A 24,436-nucleotide genomic window follows, 5' to 3' on the forward strand; every position below is an offset into this window, starting at 1 on the left:
ATTCTAATTAGCTGAGCTGCCTCAGGAAACCCCACAGAGAGCCAAAGTCATTACGTCAGATTCAAACTAGCTTCTGTAACCCAGTGCAATCTCTCATGGAGCATTTCTTTCATTGGCCTTTCTGAAAGAAAAATGTCTTCCTCAGGTTTACTTTCCATATTTTAGGACAAATCACCATCCAATACAGCAGCTGTTATAAGAAAGTGAAATTTGAAAAACTATCCCGTCTTGCATCATTCTAACTTGGTCTCGTCCGTATCCATGAAACTCATGAACCCTCTCTTCTAAAGTTGTAACTCATTCATGGACTGGCCTCCTCTGTCCAGCCGTGACGTTTAGCCACAGTTGTCTGGGGCTTATGGGAAATGATGTTTGTTGAAAGCCGCTACGAAACATTAATGCTGAATAACCAACAATATTAGATCATTTGGGTTTGAGAAAGGTGTTCTCCCTTCTGGATCAGAACCGGTTTCACTCCGGAGCCTTGTTGCTAACAGCCATGTAAACTCCACTGAGAAACATCAAAGACCTCACTGACTTTCTTCATGGTGCTGAGATAAGACGCTGCCTTTCCAATATTTCAGTTTGTCAGGTTTCTATCCTGTAAGTAAGAACTGTATTTCTACCATTTACCTAAAAACTAACTGGTCAAATTGGCACAGTGCAAAATCATAATACCAGCTGTCAACCAATCAGACTGATTTCAGATCAGAAAAACCTAAAACATCCTAACAGGTCCCTCCTCCACTCACCGCTGGCCTCCACGCCCTCGCACAGCTCCGTCTTCACCTCCCCGTTGGGCCGCTCGGCTGCCAGCTGTGACAGCTTGCTGGTCATGGTGGCGGCGGTGACGATGGCCTTGAAGCTGCGCTTGCGTTTGGGGACGTTCTGCTCAGGGTGGAAAATGATGATGTAGACTTTTGGCATGTAGAGCATGCCCAGAGAGACGGAGGCGCTGAGGCTGAGGGAGACGGTCAGCGTGGCCGTCTGGATGTACATCTGAGGAGGAGACAGAGGGGGGAGGGGTTAGAGGATGACCAACAACAGGTGTCACTGGGGAAAAAACTGTGTACAGGAATCAGTATTTTATGGTTCTGAGATATTAATTTGTTCTGTCCAATTAGTAATTTACCACATGTCTTCACATCTTCCTCACATCAAAAACCTTGTGGAAATCTGTGAGATAATCCTATAATTATAAGGATGTTTCTGGATCGACTCGACAGCTGAGAGGTTAAGCCACATAACACATGGGCATGAAAGCCCTGAGCAGCAGGTCCCTGCAGCTCAATTACTACAGGTCACTCCTCTACTCTCTCTCTCTCTCGCTTTCCCTCTCTATCTTCACCGCCACTGTCAAGTAAAGACATCAAATGCACAAAATATAATCTAAAATAATTATGATGATATTTTTATTTATTCCTATAACACCTTTTATGTGCAGCTCATAATGCTTTGCAAAGAGAAAACTAAACTAAATAAGCAGTTAAACACTGGAGGAAGTTTGTAAATTGACTTTGAGTTTAGATTTTTTTAGTCAAATATTATAATGTATAAACATGTTAATGGAAAAAAACCACATTGTTTTCCACACCAAATGTGAAGTATTAAATCCAGGCTTTGTATTTAGATCAGATCATCATGGACTGACAACTGTCACTGTTTATTTTAAACTACATTAGGCTAAACACTGGTATATTTGCTGCTGTGTTTCCACCAAACTTCCTGCTGCTACAGTAACTTGACAGTAAATTCAGCAGCACACATTAATTAATGTACACTCGCTGGGCGCAGTACAAATTAATCTCTTTGCTCTCTAAATATATTAATTATTGTTTGTTGCCCTCATTTGTTTGCTCGTGTTTTATAACGTGTCTCCTGGGGACAACCTGCTACGCCTTACAAACTTTCATTGTATTGTCTCATCCACAGTTTTTTGATGATGAAGCCACTTTTCAGTCCGGGACGAACAGATAAACCTGATGATGTGATGGTCTGAAGGACAGAACTCAGCAGTTAAATTTCCATCAGTCTTCATTAAACTAACAGATGGTCGACTCGGCTCGGTTCATTTACTGGAATCAATCTGGTGACTCTGGTGTTTGTGGCTGATAATCTTGTCTGTTTTTACCCTCCAGCTGACTGGGGGAAAAGTCATAGGGTTGAATTGTAGTGTAAAGTGTAGTAGTGATGTGTTTGGATCAGGTGGACAGGTCACATTACTTCCTCTTTGCTGTTTTTTTGATCACTACTCAGCAGCTGTTGATGAAATGCATTGCAAATGTGCATGAGCGATGAAGTTACATGATTGGAGCGTTGGACTTCTTCCCATTGGCCGTCGCTCTTTCAAAAACATTTGTTGGGAACAGTTTCTATTATGTCATCAGGGGACATTTACAGCAGAGCCACAACAGTTTTCTTCTGCAGTCATAGTGACCGGAGCATTTATTTACTAAACTCCTGAAGGTAACAGTCTTGTATTAGAAGCAGCCTTTTGTTTCTAATTCATTCTGTTTGATATGTGCAATTGCTCATACCGGTATTTTAATACCATGTCCTGTTTTGATCCGCTCCATTTGCCTTGTTAAAGTAATACAAGCTTAACACTTCCTGTAGCCATTTCAAATTAAAAGCCCTCTTGCATTTCAGTGGACAGAAACCCAACCCTGTGCTGACGTGCTGCAGTAACTGTAATGTCTCACATCCAGTTTCTGGCATTTCTGATTTTTTGACCAGCCCACCAATGTGGAGGCCCACTGGAAATTCTCCTGACAGTGTGCGCATACAGAGTCCAGCCAAAAACTAGGTTTATACCTATTCCTGTTCACATTAAAAATCCACCAGGTCAGGAAGAGATTATGTCCACTGGGCTACTGGTAGGGTTAATGTTAAACATTAGGTCCGAACTTAGCTTTTTAAGCAGTGTATAAACATTTAATAATTGCTTTATAACACACTATAATGTCGTTGTGAGCAAGTGTTTAGTAATGTTTTTGTTAACGACTGCAGTTCCTCCTCTGGACACCTTTAAGTGGAGGCTGTTGCATGAACAAGTAATAAACACATTTATAATATAAAATGTGTCTTTTTAGGAGAAGTTATAACTGTGGATACTGTGCATTTTTAAAAATCCTTATATATCTATATTTATATGATTATAGTGTGTTATTAACAATTTATTAAATGTTTCTATACTGCTAATAAAAGCTAAATAGATGAAGTGAAATGTTTCCAACATTAGGTTAACACTGATGCATCTGAGTTAAATAAAACTATAAAAACATGAACATGAACTAGGAATAAATAAGTGGACACAGTGGTCTGAGCTTTGAAACCATTGACACAGGAACAATGACAGGACTAAGAGGGCTCCTGCGGTGCCTCCTCCTGTCACCTCGTTCACTGTGAGCCGTACAGATCAGATGCTTTCAGTAGTGGACTCACTGCTGCAGCTCCATCGTGTGAGCAGCTGGATGATCATTAACTCCCAATAATCTCTGTCTTTAAACACGCTCAACAACAGAGCAGAGAAACACCAGGGCGCTTCCTCTTCGTCTCAGTTTGACAGATGACCCTGAACGCATCATTACGCTCTGTGCTGCATTTATGAGCCAGTATGAGACTATTGATCCTCTGTGTTGTTATCTCTGTCTGCAGCGTGCTGTGAAGGCTCGCCGCCCTTACTGACAGAATGAGCCGAGACCAGATTCACAGTCAGACCTGGACCTGGACACTGACAGAACAACAGTGTCACAAATTTTATACGTGCAAACAACACACGAGGAACAAGTCGCCTATTTCAGTTAAAGCTACAGTATGTAAGTTTTGTGAAGAGGTGGTGGGAGGGGTTTTCATGCTAGTGCTAGCTTGATTTTAGCTTTTAGAATGAGTCAAACCCTTCAAGCTTTAAGTGAAAGGTAAAAGGAAGATGGTTTGTTTACTTTGTTATCACGGCCTTTTGTAACAGATGTCACATAAGTTCATGTTAACTGTTGAGATCCAGTTGTTTATGTTTGGTGCTTACTTTGTGACAACTCCTGTCTATGTCTTGTACAAAGGTTTATGAACACCAGCGAATAATCCAGGACTTTATCGTTCCATCACTAATAAAATATGATGTGTTAACGATGCTTTATATTTGTACTGTTTTAACCAGAGTACACGTCACTTCATCCGATCTTTATTTTTTATCTGTATTTTTTGAATATTGAATATGTGAGGAAAAATTGTGCAATTCCTTCTGATGCTTCACAGACTTTTGAGGAGAAGAGACAGAAGCAAACAAGAAAAAATACTTGAACCCATTAAGACCAGGTGGGAGGAGCATGTGTAGTATATGAGAACATCGTTTTTAAGACGTGACTGATATTTGCTGAAATTCGTGTCAGGAAGGTGAAATCCATCATGGGTAAATGTATTTTGTTTGGTTTTAGCTGCAAAAAGGTTTTTAAAGTGGTGGTTCGGGCAACGACCTGAGTGAGGGTAGCGATACTGAAGCAGATTAGAGAAGGGAGGAGGATCGGTGAGCCAATGTCACTGCTAGCTACAGGTAAGGATCCACCTGATGCAACGCTGTCAATCAAACCTTTATTTCTCAGCCTCTGAAGCATTAAGAGACATGAAATAAAACCATCTGAGACCTTAAACCTTTAGCTTTTATTATAAATAATTGGTTTTACTTTACTTTAATCTTCATCACCATTAAAAAATAAAATCAACATTGTAAAGAGTTTAACTAAACTGAGAGTTTTTTTTCAGCCATATCCAGTTTCAAAGGCAAATGCAATGATTTGCAATAAAAGCCAAAGGTTTGAGCTCTGAAATGTTTTTATTTCATGTTTCTATGAGCTTTAGAGGCTGAGTAATAAAGGTTTCAGTGAACATCAGGGTTTTCAAAAAAGCTCTCAGGTGGACTCCAGGTCCTAATGGCTTGAATACAAATATAGACATCGTACGTGTTCACAGGTGGATTTCAGGCTTCACAGGTGTGAGCAGCGGCAGCAAGTTCAGACCCAGAGAATGAAGACGGTGGAGCAGAGAAAAGAACTGCGACTGAGGCAGTAGACGTCAGCTCACCAGCTGGAAGCAACGGGTCGTCTACAACAGCTGCGACAGAAGCAAATCACGAGGCAGCACATCCAGCGGCATTGTGGGTAAAAGGCAGAGAGCGTCTGTGTTGTTGGCGACAGAAAGCGCGAAAGTGTTGTTTGTATTCTCTGATGTCGCCGCCACTGAAGCTGATAAAACTCGTTTTGGGGGTAAAAACCAAATGTCTGCTGTAGGAGGAAGAAACATCCACCCAGCTCAGTTATCAGAGAGAGAGAGAGAGCAGTCAGATTCAAGCTCGCTCAACCATACTCAGATGCACCATGCAGAGCTCAACCAGGCAGCACAAACCTCTGTTTCCTCTCCCGCCCTGCAGCATCTGTCACAACACACCTGTGCATTCGCTTCCAACACACAACACAGCCTCCCACCGCCGCTGCTCGGAGACCGCCCATGTTGCCACGGCAACCACCCCACGTTAAGTCAAGGCCCGGGTTAATGGCCCTCTGACTGAGTGTCAAACCGACAGTGGGGAATCCTCGATGGGGCGCAGCCACCAGGACCGAGAGGAAGGAAGGAAACGTGGCGACAGATGGCGAGTTCCCCCCCAAGAGCCCAAAACAACGACATTGGTGATTCCGGCGACGCATCGAGGAATCATTATGAAAATGTATGACAGACAGTGAAGCATAAAGTCATTTGTGGGCAATGAGAGAAAAAAACAAGCTCTGAAGTGATTTATGTGGCCTCTCCAACACAAGCTGTTATTACAAAGTCCAACGACGTGAGCGGAGTGAAAGTCAGCACCTGATGACACAAGCAGAGGAGAAAGGTGAGGAAGTGCTGGAGGGGTCATGGACGACCGCTCAGTCTTAATGCTGTGTTCACACATCTGGACACAGCAGTTGACAGGATCAGGCCTCTCATGAATCTGTAGTTCTGGGGGTGTATTGTGTCGAGCACATTATTTTCTTACTCTGCCTCCATGGGACTGTGAGACTGGATAATAAACAGTTTTTCCTCCATTTTTGGCTGAAAGATGAATCCAACACAGATGTCCCAGAAGGTACAGTTCCTCTGAAGACCACTAGAGTCTGGCTCCAACAGTGAGTCAGTCCCCATAGACCCCCATGTTAAAATGTCATGAAATAAACATGTTTACAGCCTGGTGCAAAAAACTGTTTTGGTCTCTACAGCTAATATCCTCCTTCATGACAAATGTACAGAGGTAAATTTTAATATAACTCACCTGTTTACGTTTTATTAAGGCTTAAAGTTATGCATAATAATTGAGGGCCTGTCGCTTTGAGTGACTTGCCACAAACCGACAGGCACCGAAGTCTTGGCTCCACACGTTGAGCCGTTCTCAACTTTCCCCTGCAGCTGGTTGATGGCTCTGTGAATCTGTTGAGCTCAGCGGGGGGGAGCAGGATATTTACAACGAATATCAGCCGTCTCTGTCTCAGCGTTTTGAATCCGTTAATACTGAGCATCTTCCTCAGCATACTGGCTAAGCAGAGTGGAGAGGGAGAGGTGTGAGGCGACACCCGCGCTGCAGTAATCCTGACTTCTGCTGAGGTTCACATCTGCCAAAACAATTGGATGGATCTCCATGAAATTTTGCAAATACATTCATGTGCATGACTTTTCCTCTACCACCATCATTAGGTCAAATTTTTCATTTGTCAAATACTTTGGTTTATGGAAACCAGACCAATCAGCAAGTTCATGGGTCTGGAAACTGGTTTATTTATCTTCTATCTACTATTAAACAAACTGGACAGTATATTTTCTCTAAAAGAACAAACAACTGCACTTACAGCCTTTATCAACAAGAGAAATGTGTTGGCTGCACTACTGACAAGACCTGGTGCAAGTTTGATTTATTTTTTCTGCAGCACGTCACATGTGTTGTTGCTCTGATTGATTGTTGTCCTGTCCTGTTGTGTCCAGAGGCATTTTGCTTTGCAACCATTGATGACGTCCCTTGGGAATGAACCAAGTGGTTCCAAACCCATCCACATCTGGTATCAGTGCCAGATGTGGATGCATCAGCAGGTATAATATTTCCTCTGTGGTATGTCATGGGTTCCCAGTGTGTGAGATAAGTCTTCTGGCAGAAATCTGTATGGAATAATGATAATAAATCTGCAGTTTGCACCGTACGGTAATCACTGTATATCTATGTTGACAAATTGCTGTCTGGCGTGATAGAGGATAACACAGTAGTTCTTAAAATGGCCCAGTTCTGACTTATTTTAAACCAGTTCTATTTCAAAGGGAATATTCAGAACCAAAAGAGTGTACATGGAGAGAGGTGGATTATGGGTTTTTTTTTTTTTATTCTTTTGGGGATATGTATCTAAAAAGTAATGAAAAAGTCTTCAGTTTCACTCAATTTGAGAACCATCCAACTTTAAATCTTCTTAACGGGGAAGTTAAAGGTGGAAGGGGAGGTTGGGGAGGTTAATGGAGGCTGAATCCTGTGACTGTGCAGCTCTCTGTCTCGGCGACCTGGACGCCACCTCGCTGTCTGATCAAAGCAGAACTGGTTTAAAGCTCACGGCTGAGGTCTGAGTGAAACTGGAGCAGCAAATATTTAATCAGACCGTCGCAGCAAACTGCAGGAGAGGAGAGGTGGATGAATCAGGTAGGATCACAAAACACAACCACATTCAGCATAATGAGCTCATTTTCCCTCAGTTTGGAACCAGAGCTGTCAGAGGAACCGACTGCAACACGCTGATTTAAACTGATTATGGCACCGATGTCTTTGCAGAGTCACAAATGTTGGCACTGTAGCCCACAGGTTCTCCATCTGCTGAACTCATCTGCAGCTGTGATCCAGTTTCATGACTCAACAGTAGCACTGAGTCTTCGCCATGTCTCCAGTTTCTTACATTTGTCCCTGTCTCTTCAGCAAAAGTACATACTTCACCTCAAGCAGAAGTAACTTTCAGCATTTTTATATTGCGTGTTGGCACGAACTGTTCTTCAGTGAAACCTCCCGTACAGGCAGATCCAATTATCAGGCGAAGAATCTGTTTCTTCAAGTTCCTCAGAAACAAGAAGTGATGTCTGTCTGAGCACAGTTTTCTCTGTATTCAAATGTGCAGATCCTGTTTCTGTAGTTTCCTCACAATCATGTCAATCATCCCTCACTGGCTTCCCACTCACAAACATGGCTGGCTGTGTTAAATTTAATGCACTAGAAATTAAACCCCAATGTGTTTCCTTCAAGTTAGGAAACACTCCCCAAAGATACACCCCATAACTTTTATTACATCAGGCACCAGCTCCCACATCAGCTCTCACTGATGATATTTTTAGACTCAGCTGTTTTCTGGGTTGAGTTACAGAACGAGGAAGTTTTGGGACTTGGTGACTCTGCTGAGTGCTTTAACAATAAATCTGTAGACTAAATGATCTGATATTAATACAGACCTGCTCAGATATATTAATCCATTCAGTGTGTGGGTGTCCTCCACTCAGCTTACCCAGGGAACCTGCGCAGGAAGTCGACTGGGAGGATCCCGATAAGAAGCTGAACCACATCAACTGTCTTTTATCATGAAGCAGCAGCGGTTCTCCTCCGAGCTTCTTTCAGATATCTGAGTCGTGTCGTGCCAACTGAGGCCCGTAGCTTATGACGCAGAGTGTGACGTGTTCAGGGTACAGCACCACTACTGTACCAGTCTGGGGAGGAAATGCAATAAAACTGCTGCCTGTCTGTGCTTAGCAACAGGACAGTTGTGTACCCTGATGAGCCGACACACATCAACCTGAGATGTCAAGACGGCATCTGTCAAGTTGCCCTGAAGGACGAGTGCAGCTGCAGAGAAACGAATTTCAGCCGCTTGTTTGTGTGATGTCTTTCTTTTAGGCGTTACCCAAAGCTGAGGGTTGGTGTATTACAGCGTATTATCCACCAAATGGAGAACGTTGCCTTGAGTCTCAGGTCTTTCTTTACCGTTACAGCCTGGTTTTCTAGTGCTGACTCTAATCCCAGCTGCTCCACACTCAGCTGAAAAACTCCCTTGTTACTGACACTGGCTGCGACAAGTCAAAGTCAGCAGGACTGTGACATCATCCACAGAAAGCAAAGATGCAATCCTGAGGCAAAACACACGGGACAGCCCCCACCCCTCTGCCCCCTCATGATTCTGTTCATGAAAGCCCCCCCCCCCCCCCCACTTGCTTCCATGCCAAGAATATGGACACAACAAGGATGGCTCGTAGCATCAGCCACAGCACGAAGCAAATCCACAAGGGTGTGTTTGGTGTTACTGAAAAAAAAACTGGCCTGGTTGAGTTCACTATGTGTTTGCATGTATGATCAAAAAAATAAATAAATAAAAAATTATTTAGTAACGCTAGAACTGGCCAAACTGAACATTCAACCTTCAGCTCTGACAGTGAGCTACACTTTTAACTACAAGATGTATTTATTTATTTATTTATTTATCTATTTACTTATTTATGTTCATTTTTATAGGTATACAGCCCACACACCTGTCCATGGTTTTGTTTTTAAAATACACAAAATTCACCACGAAAATATGTGCAAAAACAAAACAAAACAGAAAACACAGTTATAGAATAAATTAGCACTGATTTAAAAACATAATAATAATAACTTGCCTCTCAGAGCTTGTTTTCACAGATGAAAACAAAAAACACAGAAACTTAGCCTTTCAAGGCTTCCATATAAAACTAAAAGATAAGCACAACAAACTTTTTCCACTTGTCTTTGATCCGTTTTGAGTTCTGTGGGTCAGGAGTTTGTCATATTGATCCCTCAGACAGAAAAAAGCAAATATAGATTTCATCTCACAGAGAAATGAGAGGTACCACGAGTTCACTGAGCACCTCAGGAGCCCGGTTATTGAAGCATTAATGGATGTTTGATATCAGCAAATTATCAAACCTTAACCTTACCTTAAAGCTATACTTAAGTTTTTCACAGTGTGGCAGTGGGGGGATCTTCTCGGTGGATGAGACTGAGGTGTATTTCCTGTCGGGTTTCACACTAGAGACGTTTCAGTTTTTGGAGACATTAGGATTCATGTCATTCCTGCTGATCTCTCTCTGCTGTAAACATGATGTCTCATTTGGCCCCGGAGCAACCTTCCCCCTCACACAAAACATAAAAACGCTGCTTAAACGACAGCTATAGACGACGGGCAGTAACGCTGTGGCTGGTATCGACTTTCTCTCAACAAGTCAGGAGGAAGATAAGCAGCAGAGCAAAGCTGATTGCTGCTCACATACAGAATTTCTTTTATAAGAGAAGCAGAATGAATGGATGTTGTGTTGAATGTTATCTCAGTGAGTTTTGCAGCTCGTCGGGTGTGAAAGTGGATTCTTGGTTAGAGTTGAAATCTGTGAATAAACACTGTACAAACCAGCGTTACCATTAAATAATTTAATCTGGATATAAACCAGTATCTTAACACTTTCATATCAAAACCAGCCTCTTTTCTTATCTGCAGCCACACAAATGACACACAGACTAATTGTTAATGTTGTTGTTCTTGCTTTTAGTTTATTAAAATAAATTATAATTATGTTTTTGTGCAGTGTTATTATTCATGTCTTCACACTTTGTCTATTGGACAAAGCTTGTTCTGGCTCTATTATAATGGTTCTGAATCACTATGAGCATTTTTTAATTCTTCTACATTTATATATTTTTTTCACTTTCCTGGCATCAATAAACTTCCATATAAACCAATACATGATGATTTCAACCCGGAATAATTGGACTAGATTAGAGTAGGTTGCATTCTATAATTATACTATAGCCTACTAATTATGCTTGTACTTATACTGGTAATAATTTCTATATTTTTTTAATTAATTGGAAAATTATCAATTGGTTCATTTTAATAAATGTCTAAAGTTAAAATCCTCAAGATTTTCATAAATCACTCTACAGTTTGTTCTGCTCCCTATAGTCTGCATATCTTCTGAAATAACCATTCAGTGTATTTACATTATAATTGTCCCTCTGTCTGAGGGATTCACAAGGAAAATGTATAGACATTCATGTAAAATAAGATTAAATATTATTAGTGAAATATGAATTCATGTATGAAACACTGCACAAATATAAATATGAAATACATGTTTTTTGTTAATAAGACTCATCTTTTGTGTGATTGATCGAAACAAATGCTTTGTCATAAAACTGGTACAATAATCCAGGTACAATTCAACAGTGAATTTAAAAATCTGGTGTCAAAATGGTCCCAGAGTGTCGTAAATCATTGAAACGTTGTGTCTGGATTTGTCTAAAGACCTCAATGATTCACTGATCAAAAATAATCCATTTGCTCCCCTTCCAATGTGATTAGGTGTTAGCAGAAATGATGAGTTTAGAGATGAAATGCTGAGTCAGCGCTCTGATCCAGTCTGAGCACCTCTTGGCTCAGAGGCTTCAGCTGGATCAGTTTCATCTCTGTGTGTCCAGAATACGTTCAGCCTAGCTTAGCAGAAAGACTTGAAGCAGGGGGAAACTGCTAGCCTCAGTCAGCAGGAGAGACAAAACTACTTCTTATACCTCCAAAGCTACATGTGTCTTTTGTGGTTTGTAAAATCTGGTCTTATTCAATCTGTAAAACACGTGTGTCATAGAAGAGCTGATGCTGTTTTTACGTGATTTTTATATTCCCAGATAAATCCTGGCAGAGTGCGGTGGTTGTAGATGCTGGTAATAACACTAATAATGTCACCGTTAACACATTAATATGATAAAGTAGCTCATCAGTTGAGGTCAGAGGAGGTGGGCTCCCAGGAGGAGCTGCTGTGGGAGGAGGCTGCATGGTAATCTTCTCTGGGATCATCCAGCTGAATATCAAAGCCTGGTTTATTATGTATGGAAGCAGGTTGACTCTCTCCCAGCAGCCCTCACTTCTCCACCTGCCTGTGAATGTGAACGCCTCCAAAGGCAGCCGGTGCTGCGTTCAGGGCCCGGCCCCTCTGATGTGCTTATTATTCATTCTTTGGCTTCTCTCTCGCTCTCTCTCTCTCTCTCTCTCTCTCTCTCTCTCTCTCTCTCTCTCTCTCTCTCTGCCGGCCTCAGCTGCAGCCAGCACATAGCCGACCACTGCTGCTACTGTAAATGTCAGTGAGAGTCCTGCTCCACACCTAAAAGATCAGCTAATTAGTTCAGGTGCACTACATTTGGATCACATCTAATTATTCTTGGGTCCTTTTCAGGTCAGTTTTCTTTCTACTTTATTCTTTTTTGAACATTAATTTGCTGCAGGCAGGTTTTACACAGATTTGTTTCTGCAGCTGGAGAACGATCTGTAGAGATAATACAGGATTCGTTCTCACCCACAAAATATACATTCAGCTTGATCTAAATGTGGTGAGAGTGTGACAAAGGCACCGACGAGTGCACGATGAGTAAGTCAGTGAGGAAGATGTCAGAAATGATATTCATCGACTGCAGCCGCACAGGTTCGACCTCCTGAATACTTCAAGTGCAAATGAAGATCTGCAGAGATCGACTCGCGCTCTCCTTCAGAGCCGTGTTTAACAAGGTGTTTTAATGAGGACCTCTGGTGTGTCACTCCCACCTGTGGCTCTGACTGACAGACACAGAGAGGGTCTACAGCACTAAAGGTTTGGGCAACCTGGACATTACCTGCCTCCTCTCCAGCACCACCATCATCTCAACTTCCACCACCAAAGACAAAATGGAAATTGGAGCAAGTGCAACACCCAGCGAAAGGAGGGATGGACCCATCAGTAGAGCTTCTGTTATTTAGCCTCACTGATGGAAACGGATAGACAGAATAATAGAAAGTAGAATAATAGACCACGTCGCTACAAATGAAGTGTGGAGGATCTGGAGTTGAAAGTAAAGTAATGAGCAACTTGAGAAACTGATTATAGTATGAAAATTTACTGAGGTTCCCACTAGAATACAGTGTTATATCATTATTATTATTAGAGGATTATTAGATATTACAGATGCATTAACACATAAGGTGTATTTGAATGTTGTAGCTTGTTGAGTGTTCTGCACAGTTTACTGTATTATTTTTTTGTGAAATTCTGTGGTTAAAAATAATAATGATAATAATAATAATAAATGGAATTTGCAAATATATTCACATCTAATTTAATTTCCTTAGGGATTAATAAAGTATCTATCTATCTATCTATCTATCTATCTATCTATCTATCTATCTATCTATCTATCTATCTATCTATCTATCTATCTATCTATCTATCTATCTATCTATCCACACAACCAGGTACCAAGTACAAATACCTGAAACTTTTCTTTTCATCTCTGGCTGGTTCATTAAGCACTTGTCCATGTCTTTCAATAACCTCTTTAATACGACCTCATCCGTGAAAGGCTGAGAATAGTGAGGGGCCTGACATCACTCAGTCTGCAGTTCTTTGATCTTGATGTGACGAAAGGGAAAAGTTTCTGAACTCTACATCAATCTCCTGTTAACCTTGCACACTCTGGTCACATATTATTATTATTATATTATTATTTCTTCTTATTATTAACACTGACATCCAGTGATGCTTTCAAAAACAGCAATAACCTGAGTCCTATTTTTATTTTCACCTTCACCTGCTGTGTGTCAGTGAAATGTTGATGATGAAACACCAGGAAATTATTCTTATACTATTATTTTGGATACACAGCATTATGGAGTTAAACTTTTTTGTTGATAGATGAAAGAAAAAAGTCTTGGTGAAGAGACAAAGAGTTCCGGATGCTGAGAGGAAGGTAAAAATGTTTCTGAATAAATCAACAGAGAGTCTCACAAGCTTGGAAATAGTTCGAGAATTTGAAAAAGTTTTTCCCACATGATGTATTGGCGGTCTGTTGGCACAACAGTGTGGACAAAACACCAAAACATCTCTTGGAAAAGAACCAAGAACCCATTTCCACCTGGTATTAGCATGCGATTCTTACTTGGATATCTTATTTAGAAGAGAAAAACAAACATGTTAATTTAGCTACGACAACGACAGCGTTGTTTTGTGTTTGGATCATTTTCTGATATGTTTCCTCTTCACTCTGGGTGTTTTGGCCTCAGATTGTATTCACTGATATTAAGCTGAGCAGAGCTGACTGAGACGACCATCAGAGAGGGAATTACTGTGACTGAAAGGCCAAACTGACAGTCGATCAGCAGCACTGATCCCGCACTAGATGAACGCTGACATTTAGCTTTAAGAACAACTCCAACATAACTTCAGTCTAATTCCTTATAAAAAAAACTGAGCTAGAGTCACTTTCTGTTTGATTTCCATCCATATGAAACATGTTGGGATCTCTAATTATTAAATATGTTCATTTATTGATTATAAATTCTAAACAGGGCTACGATACAGACCTTTATTAAATCTCACTGTTACAAAGTAGAAGATCAATCAATCAATTGTTCAGATTCAGTTTACTCATCAATAACCTCTAACTGACATTTCAACTTCTTTTAATTGCTTTAACAGCCATTTTTTAAACTCCAGAATCTTTCATTCTTCAAGAAACTTCACTTCAACTTCCTTCAGCGGTCACACTTAAGTTTACACTAAAACTCCTTCACTCACTTCAACTCCTTTCAATTTTTGCATTTTATCTCCTCTGAGTGTTAAATCTAAACTTCTTAAAGCACTTACACTTCATTCAGTGATTACACTTGACTCACTGGTGTAACTGAAAATAACATTTCAGTGCTTACTTTTTAACTGCTTTCAGTGTTTGACCTTTAACCTACTCTTTGATCCTTTCAGCTCTTTCACTTCAACTGATACCTCAGCTTCACTCAACACTTCAACTTCATTAAATGATTAGACTTATACTGACACTCCAACTCCAACTCCACTTCAACTTCTTTCAATGTTTCAGCTTCAGGTAAAACTCCTTTACTGCCATGTAAAGAAATTTAAAAATCTACTATTTTTTTCCGTAAAGGGAAAAACATTTCCAGTCTTAAGCAAACAGACCTTTATTTCAATAAGTTGTCACAAATTACAACATGTGCACTGAGTTTTCAAAATAAAGGTCCACTGTGATCTACACAAACAATTCATTCCAACTGCTTTCAGTACTTACACTTCACTCAACACTTATAATGACATCTTTCAGTTTTTACACTTCAACTGACATGTTATCTCCTTTCAGTGATGAATCTTCGATCAGCACTTCATTCAGTGATCAGATTCAAACTAAAATTTCACCTTCTTTCATCACTGCCAGTTCAACTTCACTCCAACTTGCTTACACTTCAAGTTCTCTGAGTAATTATTTTCACCTGCAGTCACTGTTTACATCAAATCGCTGACTTCACTGAACAATCACATGTAAAATGAAAACTTCTTTACGCATTTCACCATTTTAAATGCTATTTCGGTAAATCTTTTTCAACTGCCACTTAAATGCCTTTCAGTGCTTCGACTTAGAGTGAAACATTATGTTTTATTACACATAATTTATTATCAAAAATGCTTTCAGAACTACCATCTAAACTTTCAGGAATTCCTTTTAAACTGCCACTTCAACTTCTTTCAGTGTTACAACTTTTTGTTTTTCTGGTATTTTAAACTTCATTTGTTTCTTCCTTTTTAAGGTATTTTAAATGGTCCTGTATCGAGGCAACAGAATAGTATCTGTTTGGGCGATTTCACTAAATAAATCCACTCAAGCATAAACAAATAAAAACACTTGTATCTAAATTTTAAACGTCTGCCTGTTGTACAGGTTTTTATTGATTCACCTGTTCTGATTTTATGGAACGTCCCATCTTCACAGCCACTAGGAACCGAAGACAAAACAACACAAACAACAATGTTCAGTAAGTAATGAAGCCTGAGGTGTTTGTTGTGTTTCTCCCCACAATTAATTGTGTGGATGCCTTGGGGCTTTTAAACAAGCAGCCTATCTGCTGTTGTTCTCTGTATAATGAAATGGGAAATGTTGTTCTCAGTAAAATGTATTCTGTTTTTTTTTGCTGCAATTCTTGCAGAAAAACCTGAGATTTTCTGCAGAATAAGTAGTTTCCGTCTGCAGAACATGTGTTCTCTGAAGCCTAGGAAGGGGGAGGCCACCGGCTACTTAATGTCACACCTCCCTCTTTGCGGTTGGGGTTAGGTGATGTAGTCTTCCTCTGAATGGTCACTCGGAATCTGCTCCATCAGGTTAAAAATAACCAGAGGTAAAACTGAAACCGCTGTTGGCCATTTCTAGTCCTCATTAGATTAGGGAACTTTTCAGTTCCTCAGCTGTTCTTAAGATTGTGTAACAAAGCAGCCTAAGCTCAAAGGCTCACTTTCTTGCTTTTGGGGGCTTTCAACTGCATCTCACAGTCTTTATCAGCAAATTGGACTGGCTCAGGGAGATGGTATCAACAGTCAGTGTTAAAACATGGTCTCTGGCATCAGATGTTGATGTTGTCCTTTATATAGACATGAGTTTGCCAAAAGCGGTGCAAACAAACACGAAGACACAACCAGTGCCTGTTGAAAATATTTCAGTTTGAACAAAAATTCATGTGAATCCCACGGCTTTATGAATCTGCTTCAAAACCTCGTAGTGATGATAGGAAAAGGGAGATTGACTGGAGGGAAAAACAGAAAGAAGCAGAGTTTCTGAGTCAGAGTCTGAGCTGAACACAAACTCCCACAGACAGAGTTAGTGTGTCTGTCGCTAGCCTGCTTACAGCTGACATAAACAGTACTGTGGAAAAGTTTTAGGGATTTTAAATGCTCAGATTCTATCGGGGAGGTGTCTGACTGAGCCCACACAACCAGAGTCGAGAGTCCTGCAGAGACAAGAGTCCTGAAACAGATGGTCTGGCCCCCATAGAGCCCTGATCTCAACATCATGGAGTCAGTGTGGGATTACATGAAGAGACAGAAGACCTTGAGACAGCCTAAATCCACAGGATAACAATATGAAGAGCTCTAAGATGCTTGGAACAACCTACCTGCCAAATACCTGAAAACCTGCGTGAAGGTGTACCAAGAACTAGCAAAGAGTGGTCACAGTGAATATTGGTTTGATTTAGGTTTAACAAAGTTGGTAGACTTCATCCTATGGGCTTCATAAATGTCTGTACAATATTTCAAGGCAATCCATCCAGTAGTTGGTGAGATATTTCACACTGGACTAAAGTGGTGGACTGACTGACCCACAGACAGACTGGCAGTTGACATTTTAATAACATGAAGTTTGTCTGAAACATCCCAGTTGGAAATCAAAGTTGTTTTGCTTCACACAATCTTGAAAATTGGATGTCGTGCAAATCAGGGTTATACAGTAATCGGCAATGTGTTCCTAATTTAATCCTTTTCTATCAAAGTAAAACAAGTTAGATACAACAGTCTTAGTATGTGAACAGTAGCAGCAGAAAAAGACTGATAAACTATATTTAGAGGAAATCTCAGTGAATTGCTCCACCTGTCCTCCAGATCTCCCCACAGACATGATAATGAGCTAAATCCTCCATCTGGCAGCTCACTTACAGCAAACTCAACCCAAAAACTGTTTTCTGAATGTGCTAAATTTAATTCTGCTCTAATTAGTTTTGTGTGGAGAGGCTGCAGAGCAGTCTGGGCTGAGTCTGTGGTGATCAGAAACTAATCAGTTATCAATCAGTCACTCAGATTATGTTTCTAAAACCTGGTTTGTAGAGACATTCTTGCCTCTGAATGTCAGCAGCTCTGTCCTGCTCCTTATCACCTCCGCCAAAAAAGGTAGTTTTCACCCATGTCTGTTTATTTGTCAGCAGGATTACGCAAAAAGTACTGAACCGATTTGTACTGAATTTGGTGGAGGGATGGGACGTGGGCCAGTGACGAACCCATTACATTTTGGGGCAGATCTGAATTATTTACTGTGAATTTGAATGATTTTGTCTGAAACATATTGGTATATGTTGTTTGACATTTGCCTTGACAGAGGTCTGTGCTCTCTGAGGGCCCTTATAGTTGAATTTTGATTTGGGAAGGTTTATACTGTAGTTCTGTGGTTAGCATCCACCATTTTTTCCTTATACCATACTCTACTATACTGGGGCTAATTAGCTCTACTCTGGAACCTTTAACCTGGAACCTGCTAGCTTTAGCTTCAGTCTGTTGGCATGACATCCATATGCAGGCATCAAGTGTTTGTTGAAGAGAACCAACTCACAAAGCTAACGTTAACTGGCCAGCTAAAACAGATATCTGGCAGCAACAGCTCTTACTTTAACCGACAAAACTGACAGTTGATGGCAAGAAATTATTTTTTTAATCAATATGTCCAATAATGTTATGACTAAAATCAAGGACCCGCTATTTCGAAAACCATTATTATAGTAATCTGTATAAGTGCTGTGCTTGAAGTATTAGTTAGGTATCTGGCACTGTTATTGGCAAAAAAACAGGAAAAAATAAGATGATGAGATGCAAAAATGAGAATAAAAAAGAGAAACAGATTCCAGACTGTGCAGAGAGAGAGATTCTAACAGTTTCAGCATTGCAACCTACAGGATTTCATCATGGTGTCATCAGTGTCAGACAGTGCATGTGTGAGTAAATGTATATGCTGAGACCGTGTGTTTCCTTATATAAACTATGCTGGAGGGCTAAACATTACATAAAACATGACAGTTCATTATTCATCAGAGAATCACACTTACCCTCTCCGCCGACTGAGCTGTGCCAAAGAAGATGGGGATGAAGGCAAGCCAGATGATGCAGGTTGTGTACATAGTAAATCCAATGGGTTTGGCTTCGTTGAAGGTCTCTGGCACGCCACGTGTCTTGATGGCATAAACAGTGCATGTGACCATCAAGAGGATGCTGTAACCCAGTGAGCAGATGAGTGACAGATCGGAGATGTCACACTTTAGCACCCCACGTGCGTTCTCAGGATCCTGCGTGCGCTGCTCTCCATAATCCACGAAGGTGTGCGGTGGGTCGACAGCAAACCACAGGAGGACGCCCAGCAGCTGAACGGAGATGAGCGAGAAGGTGATGACCAGCTGGGAGGCAGGGGAGATGAAGCGAGGCGCTGTCACCGCCTTCTTGCCTTGCTCGAAGATGCGGTGGATGCGGTTGGTCTTGGTGAGCAGCGCAGCATAGCTGAAGCACATGCCGAGGCCCAGGAAGATGCGGCGGAAGGAGCAGACGACGACATCAGGGGCTGCGATCATGGGGAAGGTGATGATGTAGCACAGGAAGATACCTGTCAGAAGCACGTAGCTCATTTCCCGCCCAGAGGCACGCACGATGGGGGTGTCGTTGTAGCGGATGAAGGTGACGATGACAAAGGTGGTGGCAATGATGCCCAGGACAGAGATGAAGACGGGCACCAGGGCCCAGGGTGAGTGCCACTCCAGCTTGATGATGGGGATGGCCTGGCAGGCGGTACGGTTCTGGTCGGGTCTCTTCTCGTAGGGGCAGAGCTCACAGGTGAACTCGCTGGCCTGGAAGTGGTATCCCTCACAGCGCTCACAGTGCCAGCAACACGGGACACCCTTCACTACCTTCTTCCTCTCGCCGGTCCGGCAGGGGAGGCTGCACACTGAGGCTGGCAGGGAGGAGTCTCCAGCAGTCCACTGCAAGGCCTCCATCTGAGGGGGGCGGAGGAGGAACCAGGCAGGTTAACGTTCATCTTTAAACTGAGAAACTAAACAGTTCACCAACATCCCAATGACAAACAATATAATGACAAACAGTGAATTTAGAAACAACAGAAAGCCAGAGACAGGCAGTAATGCCACAATATATTTTTCTCAGCCTTGAGAAAAGTGAAAGTTGAACTGAATCAAGTGCATTGTGGCTCTGGTCCTCTACCCCATGTTCAGTATGGTTTTCAAGTATCTGATGTATTACTTATAAATCTTTCTTGATTAAGTTTTGAATAATGGCACCAAATGTTTGCATTCATGACTAATCTCTTGATAAAGCAGGGGGCCACTCTGCAACTCCACTCTTGCTTTTCTCAAGTGAGAAAACATGAATTATGGCATCACTGGCACTAGAAAAAGGTTAATGCCTGCTGGTGCAGGTAAAATCACTGCTGCAAAGCTTTGCATATAACTACACATCAAAAAAAATGTTTTCTTTTATGGAGTATTATGGAACATGACTTTGTAAAGATGTCTATACTGGCTTTTCCCCAAGCTTCCTAAAGAGCTGAGTTGAAGTGGTTTTGTCAAAGTGCTCTGAGACGTCAAAAGTTTTAAACTCCATTCTCCATCCAAACTCCCAGGTGGCCCTCAAAGACCATGTGATGTGGTTGAAACTGGTAGTAACTTTACTAAATATCTTTAATTTAAAGACAAAGTGGTGGTCCTCACATTTAGATGCAGCTGATTGGTCCAGTGTCCGATGACCTTGTACTCTGCTGTCGACCTGTTGTTGATCTGATACTGGAAGATGTCGTAACGTCCTGGAGCGTCACCATTCTCGTTAAAGATGACCGGAGTCCCTGCACTTCCTGTGAAAACACAAAGCAAAGAACAGACTTAGAGTTCAGATCAGTTTCATTCATTCATTAGCCATACTGCTTATCCTTTTATTTTTATTTTATCCAGCAGAAATTAATCTCGGCAAACACAGGACCCTAACCATGACCCTCTACGGGAGAGCAGTGCTCGATTTTAACCCAAATCACCATCTTTTCCTAAACCTAACCAAGCCATGTCTTCTATTATAGTAACAATGGCAACAAAGGTAGGTACGCCGTTCTCCATATATTTGTAACCATGATAACCAAAGTAACCCTACTGCCATAGGGGCGTTATTTCACTCCTATGGGTCAAACAGAGGGTTAAGAAAAAACAACCTATAAGGTTATTCAGGGTGGAGGACTGGCTGCTGCCACCGGAGCTACAGCCAACCCTGAAAACTCATCATGAATCAATTTGAACTAAAATCAAATGTGAAACAGTCACTGTTCAAAATTAGCATCGATTAACTTATGTTGGCATCAAATGTCTTGTCATAGTCATAATCTTTGTTGACTTCTTCCTGGTTTAAATCATAACTAGCAGTAGTGCTTTATTTAGGCTTTTAGTTCTTAAGCAGATGCTTGTGTTTAGACTGTAACAATTTTTTTTTTTTTAATGCAAAAACATCCCTCAAAGTGAAGGGCAACACACACCCTCAGCGTCAGCTTATCAGGAAACTCCACTGTCCTGTTCCCGGCACTGACACCAGTTAATTCTCCAGAAAAGCAGCATTTCATTGCCTCAGACCTCACCTCACCAGACTCAGTTATTACATCAGCACTCTGAAAAACCTTCATGCCCAGCATTACTCAAGAGATAGATTTGGCTTAATTATCACTATTTATGCTTTGCCCAACAGCTGCAAGTCATTAATTTTTACTTGGGTGGGATTCATGTTTTTCACACATAGGATGAAAGATGCAAACAAGCAACCTGCAGCTGTTGCGTCCTGACAAACTCGGTGTCATCAGTCTCTTTCTGTGTGTGTTATTTTTTTTTTAAAGTAGTATTTATCTGTTTACTCCAGTTTCTTCCTGATATTCTCTCAGCTTGTTCTGTTGAGGTGAGGTGGGTTTTCCTCTCAGTCTGACTCATCTTTTCAAAGCGTCCCCACCGGCTGTTCACCAAAACAACCACAGTGACTGAATCCTCGTCCTGCCAAGTTAAAATCGCACGCTGCCTGACACCGTTCACAGTCAGCCAGCTGTTTAATAAAAAAAAAAACATTTTTGAATTCTGTCAGACTCAAATGCTGCACTTTCCATCATAATGTCTGCTGAGCATTGACGCAAAAAGCTGCCACAATAAGTTATGTTACAATAAGGTAAGTTAAAATAAGTATTAAATAATTTTTATATTATTTTTTGTTATAACATTATATATATGTGCAATATTATATATGTATACTGATCAATAATGCTTTATTTTGTCTACAAATTCATGAACCTACAGTAATAAACACCTGCTGGAAACAGCTGCCTGCTGTGGCTGAAAACGACACTGTGAGAGCGGTGAGCGTGAACCAGAACAGGACATTTGTGGGCTGGACAGATGAGCACTGAGCTGTAATTCACTATAAAACTCAAAGTTTGAAAAGTTGAGCGGAGCTGCATATTCATCACTGTGAGAGACTCTTTTCACATTGTCCCATTGTTTTTACATTGTCATCTAATACACTGTTATTATAACAAATATCAATTACAGCCACTGTAAGGTTCAGGATGGATGTTGGTCATGCTTAAATACTATTATTATAAGTCTTGAGCTTGAGGCTTGAGACATGTTGAGTTTTGTCAGTGAACATTCACTGAAACAATAATTGGGCTGAATATTTGTGAGCCCACACACTTTTGGACATGTAGAGCATGAAAAGGTTTATAATCTGTTTCCTCATTGAGACCAGGAAACGCTTCAGGCGTTAAATCTTAAAATCTAAAATGTCAAAATTCAAAGTGTTTTAAAAATCTCTAAGAACACTCAGAGGTTCTCTGGATCTCATCGTGTCTTCAGCCGTTGGATTCACTGTATTGTATTATAACTGTACAGTCTCGCTGTATTCATCGCCGCAAGGCAAATTTAACATCGGGGACAGCAGTCTTGAACTTGAAATGGATTAGTTTGGAGCTGATGAAGCCGAGAGGAAGAGCAGCAGATTGGAGCTAAAGAGCAGAACAACAACATAAAAAGCAAACAGAGTTATAATGAAGTGAGTGGGCGGCGGTTTGATTCTATCCTGCCCCGATTTCCTTATTCAACATGAATAAAAGCATCACAAATCAAATCAACATGGGGATGAATCACCACGGTTTGCCTCAGGATGTGGAACCCCACCCCCACTCCTTCCACCACCACCACCACCACCACCCCCACCACCTTGTCTTCTCCCTCCCCCACTTCACTTCACTTCAGAGAATCTGTGTTCATACAGAATTAATGCCTTCGCTGCACATTACTTCCAAACGTGGTAACACATGCTGCAGTTTTGTCATTACACACAATAAGATGACAAGCAAACAAACAAACAATTTGCTCTGCAGAATGAACAGCAGATGTTACAGTGGAGTCCACAATAAAGAGCTGTTCAAATCTCTTTAAGGACCACACCGCTGGGTTCACATGTTCACTTACATTTATTTAACACATATTTTCTTTAACTGCAGATCATTTAAACCAGTATCAACACATCTACAACATGTCGACAACTGCTTGTCAGACTGTTGTGAAATTTTGTGTTCACTAGACAACAAACCCTGTTTCCTAGAAATTCTGTTTATATACGACTGTTTGTTACAGCATGTGGGTCTGGAAGGAAACATAATGCGAGTGGATTTTATTTTCTACAACCATAACGATGAAACTACATTTCTGAATGCTGACTTTGAACGCACACTTAAGGGTTTGGCAAGTCACCAAAAATTTAGTGACAGTATTTTTTTTTTCATCAAAAATATTTTTTCTGAAAATACCGGCTCAAATCCACAATCTTTCCCTGACCTTGACCAAAGTGTTTTGTTGCCAATACCACAGACAGGAACCAGGATGCGAACCCTGGACTCTGCACCTCATACACCCACCATCCACCCCGAGCACCTCCCTGCAACTCCAGCTCTGTTCATAAATGCAGCGCTTCATTCGCTGCAAAAACAGCCTCTGAACATAATCTGGCTGGAGATGAGGTTTTTCATTAGTATTATAGAAACCTGGTTGCATGATCAGGGCTGATGTGAGTCACAGGAGTATCCCACCCAGAAACAATATTTTCTTTATTCATTGAACAGTTTTTTATTTAAACCAACCTTTGCTGTGAAAGTCACATTTGATCTGGAACTAAACACACAAAGTTGCAGCAGAAACCTAAACCTAGACCTGAATATACATTTTTTCAACACAGATTTATCGGGTGCTTAAATGCAGAAGCTTACATAACTATGATTACAGGTACAAAGCTGTAGACATCATAATGTGCATGTGACCTGTGGAAAAAAGAGACTCAATCCAAAAAGAACTAAGGACAGACAGAACCGGTTCGAAATAGACCCAGGACAATCAGAGGGCTCCTGAATTCATATCCTGAACATGCACTGACTTTGTTATGATTGGTTCGCCGGCCTCAACAAGGAAAGGAAAAGCATGGACTGGAAAAACTGGAAACAACAAACTGCCATTAATGAAAGAAAATAACAACAACAAACGCAGTGAGGTGTGGAGGTCAGAGCAAGTGATTTATGAAAGTGTATCAGCGCGGCGGCCGATGTGAGGCGCCACGTTGTTAACACAACAAAAAACCAAAGGACAAAGTCAAATGTAGATGGAGAGCAGCGTCCTGAGGAGCTTCCGTTAAGTGTTTCCAGTTACAGCGAAGACACACGGACCCGCAACAAACACCACCACAGGACCATGGCAGACAGAGC

The 24,436-nt window shown here is 41.1% G+C and overlaps 1 protein-coding gene across 1 annotated transcript in view; it reads right to left on the bottom strand.

Moving 5' to 3' along the window:
• Positions 1–24,436, bottom strand: part of grm8b (glutamate receptor, metabotropic 8b) — a 120,595-nt gene that overhangs the window by 1,903 nt on the left and 94,256 nt on the right. The window contains exons 8-10 of the mRNA XM_071458530.1: positions 20,373–20,512; positions 18,708–19,643; positions 753–999 (exon numbers count right to left, since the gene is read on the bottom strand). Coding sequence (XP_071314631.1) covers positions 753–999; positions 18,708–19,643; positions 20,373–20,512 — 1,323 coding nt within the window. The remainder of the gene's footprint in view (positions 1–752; positions 1,000–18,707; positions 19,644–20,372; positions 20,513–24,436) is intronic.

Source organism: Trachinotus anak, unplaced genomic scaffold, assembly GCF_046630095.1.
Source record: "Trachinotus anak isolate AG129_WGS33_773 ecotype Australia unplaced genomic scaffold, CSIRO_AGI_Tana_v1 ptg000002l, whole genome shotgun sequence".
Lineage (NCBI taxonomy): Eukaryota > Metazoa > Chordata > Actinopteri > Carangiformes > Carangidae > Trachinotus > Trachinotus anak.